The sequence below is a fragment of the Vigna unguiculata genome, chromosome 3 (assembly GCF_004118075.2).
Source record: "Vigna unguiculata cultivar IT97K-499-35 chromosome 3, ASM411807v1, whole genome shotgun sequence".
NCBI classification, from domain to species: domain Eukaryota; kingdom Viridiplantae; phylum Streptophyta; class Magnoliopsida; order Fabales; family Fabaceae; genus Vigna; species Vigna unguiculata.
The window spans coordinates 32,844,330-32,852,231 of NC_040281.1; the positions used below are offsets into that span (position 1 = coordinate 32,844,330).

The 7,902-nt window shown below is 34.7% G+C and overlaps 1 protein-coding gene across 1 annotated transcript; it reads left to right on the forward strand.

The window, feature by feature from the left end:
• Nucleotides 1-5,501: 5,501 nt before the first annotated feature.
• On the forward strand, nt 5,502-7,858 carry LOC114177512 (UDP-glucose 6-dehydrogenase 1-like). The gene is made up of 2 exons (XM_028062888.1): nt 5,502-5,620; nt 6,089-7,858. Exon 2 carries the CDS (start codon nt 6,111-6,113, stop codon nt 7,554-7,556), a length of 1,446 nt encoding a protein of 481 aa, XP_027918689.1. The 5' UTR covers nt 5,502-5,620; nt 6,089-6,110; the 3' UTR covers nt 7,557-7,858.
• Nucleotides 7,859-7,902: the final 44 nt, after the last annotated feature.

The following is a 7,902-nucleotide window of genomic DNA, read 5'->3' on the forward strand; positions in this document are numbered from 1 at the left end:
ATATTTGTTTAATTGATTTGATTTGAGTCCCAACTTTTTTAAAAAAATTTCAATTTCGGGCAATCTAAATTTAGACCAAATTTTACTTTTATATAATGTTATGATTATTTTTATTAAAATTGATATTTTTATTAAATATTTTAATAATATTAATTATATTTAATATTAAAATTTTAAATATATTTATTTTAATTTTTTATAAAATTATTTTAAAATTTTAAATTTGAATTTATAAAATTGTTATTTTTAAGCCAACTCTAAAATATTGTTGATATTGAATATTATACAAATATTTCGAATATAAATTTATTAATTTATATATTTATAATTTTAAAATAAAATTTAAATAAAGTTTAATGTAAAATATAAATTTAAATAAATTAAATGTTGTTAAAAATATGTAATAGAAATATCACTTGTAATAAAAGTATCATCATTACATTTATAAAAAAATTAAATTTGTTCTACATTTGGAGCATATGAAATTAAAATTATTTTAAAAAAATTTGGGACTGAAATCAAATCAAATTAACAAATATGAGGACCAAATTGAGATTCATACATTAATTTGACACGTGTCACCATATTAGATTGACACGTGGCACATTACAGAAGTGACACGTGGCATAAATATTTTTTAAAAAAAATTTAAAAAAAAAATAAAAAAATTCAAAAAAATTCAAAAAAATGAGAAGCTGACACGTGGCACCTACTTAACGGTGTTAGTTTTCTATTAACGGAAAGGACCTAATTGATACTAATTTACAAAAATGAGGACCTAATTGAGACCAATAAAAATACGAGGACCAAATTGAGATTTTGCTACAAAAACGAGGACCAACGGAGTATTTTAACCTTTAATTTATTTAAAAAAAACGAAAAAAAATAAAAAATAAAGTTCAAAATTCGAGTCCCTAGAGACCAAATTCTGACTTGGAATAGAAAAAAAGATAAAACATCACAAGTTGAAATTCGGCTCCTGGCGGACCGAATTCCCAACTAAAATAAAAATTGTGTTATCCATGTAAATTTAAAAGCACAATATGCTATTTAAGTGAAAAAAGTGGTGAACAGTTTTTGGGAAAAAAGATCGAAAATGTTTATGTAAGGGTTTTTAAGTTTTAAAATTTTAATATTTTTTAGTATTAAAATAGACTTTATGTATTTTCTTTTATAATTCACATTATTCACAATACTTTTACCTCATACTAAATTTGATATATTTATAATTCATACAATGAGCAATTGTAATGTACATTATATATTGATATTATAAATTTTTATGTAAATCTTATTTAAAAATATAAATTTATTATATCTAAATAATTTTTAAATAATTAAATATTGAATATAAGATGACAAATATATTGATAGATATATTTATATGAATACTTTAATTTTATTATATTTGAATGATTTTTAACATAAGCTAATACATTTGGTTATATATTTAAATAATTATTTAAGTATTTATTGTATTGAAATAATTTTAAATTATTAAATATTAAACATGTAATAATGGCTATGATCATACCAATTTATATGGATGTATAAAGATAACATGAATCACATATGTAACGTCCCATTTAAATAATAATGGAATTTAATGAAACATTACACATATTAGTATGATAAGTAAAGTCATGGAGTATAAACATTACTCCTTACAATTGTCCGGAATAAAACAGAAAAGAAACTAGGGCACACCAGGATGCCAGTTACAAAAAAATAGCGTAAGGGATCTAAAGTATTCAACATAAAGTGTCAAGATAAGGCAGTACATGGGTCATAACCCTAAAGGAAAACATAAAAGTGGAATCCAGCCCAGGTAGGCTATGCAGCGGAATCACCATTTCCCTGTTGACCACAAGGAATTCTCGCATATGCTCACATCAATGATTTGATGATCATCGCAAAAAGAGAAAACCACACACGTAACAATCAAACAAGCAAAAGGGTAAGCTAGAGCAAAAAATGGTTTATCATACAGGTACATACAATTTCGCAGTCCAAAATGCATACGTCAACCAATCATGTTATGACTTGCAAACAATACACTAAGACTCAAGACGTGACTAATCCGGATACATATAATTAGTCGGATTCAACGGATGCTTGCGGTTGTGGTGGCCTTTCCTGCTCTACCGAGCTAATTGTTACAATGTTTCTTTCCCCTACACACAAGGTTAGCCCTTAAAGTGTTTCAGGCCTCCTGTTACTCTCACCACTTGATTCAGTACGCTCTATGTGCAATCCTTACCTTGAATCCTTACTAAATTATATAAATGGTGCACCACCATGAACTCCCACTAACAAGGGTCATGGAATTACGTCCCGACCAACTGAGGCACTACCATGAGGTCTCACCTAGAGGCTCATGGAATTATGCCCTAACTAATGAGGCACCACCACGAAACTATCGTGGAATTACGTCCTAACCACATCAAAATTATGTTTCACCAACCGAGTATGTGATTGTCATACATACAAATCTCATGCCAACACTTATAACCAATCCTTCATTCATAATCCATACCAAGTTCGTTACCAACTCATCCTTTCCAACCTATGAACCAATCAATACATGGAACATCACTCAATTCATACTTTAACATAATAATCCAACCAACATAAAGTCATTTAACAAGTCAATTCCATACCAACATAGATAACCAACCATCCCATACAAATTATATGCCAAGATCATGCCAAACTCATTATTACAACCCATAACATCAAAGAATTCATACATACTCACATGCCTCTCACTTTAACTAGAGCAAACCATCCAATCATACCATCAATAACAAGCATGCGAGTAAACAATTCAATCTGTGTCAAGTCTCGCTCAAGGTAGGAGCCCTCGCTCAAGCGAAAGGAGTGCTCTCGCTCAAGCTGTAGGCTCTCGCTTAGGCGAGACTGCGAACTGAGGTCCTGGGGGTTTCACGAACTCTCGCTTAAGCAAGGCCATCTCGCCTGAGCGAGATGGTTTTTCACTCAAAATCACAGTTTCCTGCTTGAGCGAGTGCTCGAGCGAAAACCCCTGGGCGAGCTTCTGCTAATCTCACTAATGAAGGATTGACCCCAACCAAGGATGAAGGCACATGCTTAAGAAGACTAAGCATGTTTAGAAAGGAAGTTCACTAATCCTTCATCCCTTTCATTTGTGTTTGTTATTTTTTATTCCCTAAATTGACTTAGTTGAATCAACTTTAGTTGACTTGTTGACCTTTGACTAGGTTTGACTTGTTGACTATAGTTGACTTGACTTAAGCCAACATGCTAATCTATGTTTATTTGCTTTATAGGTTAATTAGGAGTAAGAAAGCAATGCTAGGTGGCGCATAGTGATTGGGGAGCATAAATGATGTGGATGAGAGAGTAAAGCAAAGGCATAAAGCATAAAGTAAAAGGCATAAAACAAGTGTACCTATGTACCTTTGGTCTCCTTTGTTTTTAGCACACTTTGGCCACTTTTTGGAGACATATGAGACACATTCTGCCTCCTTTTGTGCTAGAACGAAATTAGCCTTGCACACACCATAGTTGGCTCTTTTGTCTCTCATTTTTGTAACCTTATTTGACCTAGTTTCTAGAAGCTAGGGTTAGGTTTTTGTAGAGACATCCTTAGGTATCTTTTATTTGCTTAGAGGCCCCTAAACTCTTCTATATAAGGGGTGCTCCTAGACATGTAAAAGGGTTGAACATTTTGAAGTAAGAATACTCTTGTGTCTCAACCATTTGTGAGAGTTTCCTCCCTTGGGAGTGAATACTTTTAAGTCTTATCTTGCATAGCAAGTGGCGGCACACATCCACTCATCATCAAGGTTGTCATGGCTTCTAGCCTAGCCTTGTAGTGGCGTGCTTCTCACATTTTTACCATTTCTTTCCTTTCCATTTTTATGTTTTCTTCTTCCTTTAATTGTTCTTGGTTTTCTATGGTTTATGTGTTTTCCATTTCCTTTTTGTTTTGAATCAATCCATCATCTTCTTCTCTTGAGCTTTGTGAAAGGAACCTTCACATCTAGATAGCTTGCTATCTTAATGTCGAGTGGGGATTTCACTTAGCTTTCTTAATCAACTCACACCATATTCAACAATCTTAAAAAGAAACAAGATAATCCTTCATCACTCGTCTAGGCGAGGCGAGCTCGCTCGAGCGAAAGTAGCAGTTCTCCCTCGTTGTTCTACGCCTGTAAAACCAGAGATTCGTCCAAACAGAAAACCATGCATATCCATCTCATCGTGGACATAATACAAGCATCAGAAATGCAACACAGAACCAAGAGCAAGCAGAAATAGATTTAGAATACAAAACCCTAGCTTCCCTTACCTAGAAAGAGCTAGCAAACGACTCGTACACTCAAACAGTGAGTACCGTAGCTTCGGGAGCAGCTTAGTGAGCTGGAACTTAGTGGAACAAAAAGGAAACAAGGTCAATAAGGGAAAACCTTAGTTGGAACCAAGACAGCAAAACCCGAATAGAGAAAATATCAGTTGGAAGATCAACTTACGTGGAATGAATGGAGTTCTTCTGGCTCAACGGAAAGTGGAAGTAAAACCCTAGCAGAGCTTGGCTGCTGCTCTAAGAGAGGGAAGGAGCTGTTTCTGGCAAATGAGCATAATGAAAGTGTTAGGGCTGTTTAGAGTCTTGTGCACCCTATGGGCCAACCCTTAAGTCCAACATATGGGTTAGGCTCCTTTAAATTTTTTTTAGGGCAAAAAAGAGGATTTTACAACATATCTAAATCAGAAATTAATTTAATAATATATAGAGTATTTATCAGTTATTAAATATTTAAATCTAATATATTATAGTATATTTTAACCCAAAAGTAGAAAAGGTTAAAGGAAAACTGAGGGGAAAGATAAAAAAAAAAGGCTCATAAAATGTAATTGGAGTTCGTTTTCGACAAGCTAATTTTAGAGTACCGGTTCTGATAGAGGAAAGAACACAAGAGGAGCAAGAGGAAAAAGAAGAAAAATAAACAAAAAGTAATAAAGATTAAAAATAATGTATTTCTACGAAAACAGTTTGTTAAAAGAAATCAATTAAATTTGTGTAAAATAAATTTTAATTGATTGGAGAAAGAAAGAAATTAAAAAGTTATGTGAGGTGAAATATAATTTGCTTTTGTAGAAAAATTGGTGAAAAAGTTTAGAATGAATTTTAAAAATGTAGTAGCAAATATTAAATTTTATGTAAAATGATTAATTAAATCTGAAGTGAAAATTAATTTGGTTTTTGTAGAAAAAATGGTGAAAAAAATTAGAATGAATTTAGAAAATGTAGTAGCACCACTCTAAATTAAATTAAAAAACAATAAAAGCAATCTTCCCAAACCACCAGTCTAATTTAATTCACAAACTATTCAGTGACACTAACCAAAAAAAGAAAGAAAAAAGTCTTTGGTGTAAGATGATGGAAGTGTTAAAAATGAATGGCAAGGTAATGCATGTTATTTTATCGACGAAATACCTGGGTGAGTTACGTGTGTAACTCCACATAATAAATAGATCCAATCCACATGCTGCTGTTTCATGATTCATTCCCCCACAAACAAAAACAACAAATTTCTATTATTCCTCCCCACTATCTTCTTTTCATCTATCACAAAAGGTAATTTATTAAATCTCTTTTATCTCTGTGTTTTTCTGTGACATGCCATAGATCTGTTATTCTATTATATATGCTGCAGTTTCAGATTCTTCAATTTGTCTCGTGTCGTTTGTTTGCATGCTTGTGTAGAAACTATAAAACAACAATTGAATAAAACATTTGAGTTCCATTTTTATGATTGAATGCCCTCTGGATTTACGATTTTTTATTTTTTCATGTATCTCCGAATTGAAAATTAGATCTCTAAATTTATCTCATCAAATGAACATGTACGTACATGATTTATAATCACCGGAATCATTCTATTCTGCGACATTATTGTCACAACGTCACGTAATAGTGTAATCCACACACACTCACACACAAATCGAGGACATGCATATATATATATATTTCAGGTCTTTGAATTTGTGGGAAGTAATTATGTTGCTGTTGTTATTGTGTTGTTTGATATTGATCTGTGTATAGGGTGCTGTGAGAGAGAACAAAAATGGTGAAGATTTGTTGCATTGGAGCTGGGTATGTGGGAGGACCCACCATGGCCGTGATTGCATTGAAGTGTCCTAAGGTTGTGGTAACTGTGGTGGATATATCCTCGCAGAGAATCAACGGGTGGAACAGCGAACACCTTCCGATCTATGAGCCGGGGCTGGATGATGTGGTGAAGCAGTGCAGGGGGAAGAATCTGTTCTTCAGCACCGATGTGGAGAAGCATGTTTCGGAGGCTGATATAGTGTTTGTGTCGGTGAACACCCCAACAAAAACTCATGGTCTTGGAGCTGGCAAAGCAGCTGATTTGACTTACTGGGAGAGTGCTGCGAGGATGATTGCTGATGTTTCAAAATCAGACAAAATTGTGGTTGAAAAATCTACAGTCCCTGTGAAGACAGCAGAGGCAATTGAGAGGATCCTGACTCACAACAACAAAGGCATCAATTTCACCATTCTCTCAAACCCAGAATTTCTTGCTGAGGGAACAGCAATTGAAGACCTATTCAAACCAGATAGAGTCCTGATTGGAGGGAGGGAGACCCCAGATGGGCAAAAGGCCATACAAACTCTGAAAGAAGTGTATGCAAATTGGGTTCCTGTGGAGAAAATCCTGTGCACCAATTTGTGGTCTGCTGAACTTTCAAAGCTTGCTGCCAATGCCTTTCTGGCACAGAGAATCTCTTCTGTGAATGCGATGTCAGCACTGTGTGAGGCAACTGGTGCTGATGTGGCACAGGTGTCCCACTCCATTGGGACAGACTCAAGGGTTGGTCCAAAGTTCTTGAATGCGAGTGTTGGGTTTGGTGGGTCTTGCTTCCAGAAGGACATAATGAACTTGGTGTATATCTGCGAGTGCAATGGGCTTCCTGAGGTGGCAAATTACTGGAAGCAAGTGGTTAAGGTGAATGACTATCAAAAGACAAGATTTGTGAACCGTGTTGTGTCCTCAATGTTCAACACAATTTCAAACAAGAAGATTGCAGTTCTTGGTTTTGCTTTCAAGAAGGACACAGGTGACACTAGGGAGACCCCTGCAATTGATGTATGCAAGGGGCTATTGGGAGACAAGGCCAAGTTGAGTATATATGATCCTCAGGTCACTGAAGACCAGATCACAAAGGACCTTTCAATGAGGAAGTTTGATAAGGACCACCCTGCTCATCTTCAACCTCCAAGCCCCACTTCCATAAAACAAGTTTCTGTGGTTTGGGATGCTTATGAGGCTGTGAAGGATGCACATGGTGTTTGCATTCTGACTGAGTGGGATGAGTTCAAGAAACTTGATTACAAGAAAGTTTATGACAGCATGCAGAAGCCAGCATTTATATTTGATGGCAGGAATGTTGTGGATGTGAAAAAGGCCAGGGAAATTGGGTTTATAGTTTTCTCCATTGGCAAGCCACTAGATCCATGGCTCAAGGACATGCCTGCAGTGGTGGCTTGAAAGGGAAAAACACTTTCTCCACAAAATGCATTTCATCATCCTATTCTTATTCTTATAATTGCATTTCTCTTCCTCTCTTTTTTATTTATTTATACTTATGTTTTACAAGATTTGGTGGCACTCAAGTGTCAATTCTTGTGGTTTTAGGTAGGTAAAAACTCCTAATTTCTTGCCATTCCTTCATGTAATAAACTAGCATGGAATCCTGACTCTTGCAGAGGGTCAGTTGCATGTGTTGATTCAACACTTAGTTTGATTGTTATACAAAAATGTGTTTTGCAATGTAGATAATAAAATCAATGATTCAGCACTTCAGCTTTTTTACTTCCTTCACTAGACCACATTC

Excerpts from the sequence above, each read along its gene's own strand:
- LOC114177512 (XM_028062888.1), top strand. The coding sequence starts at position 6,111 with ATGGTGAAGATTTGTTGCATTGGAGCTGGGTATGTGGGAGGACCCACC.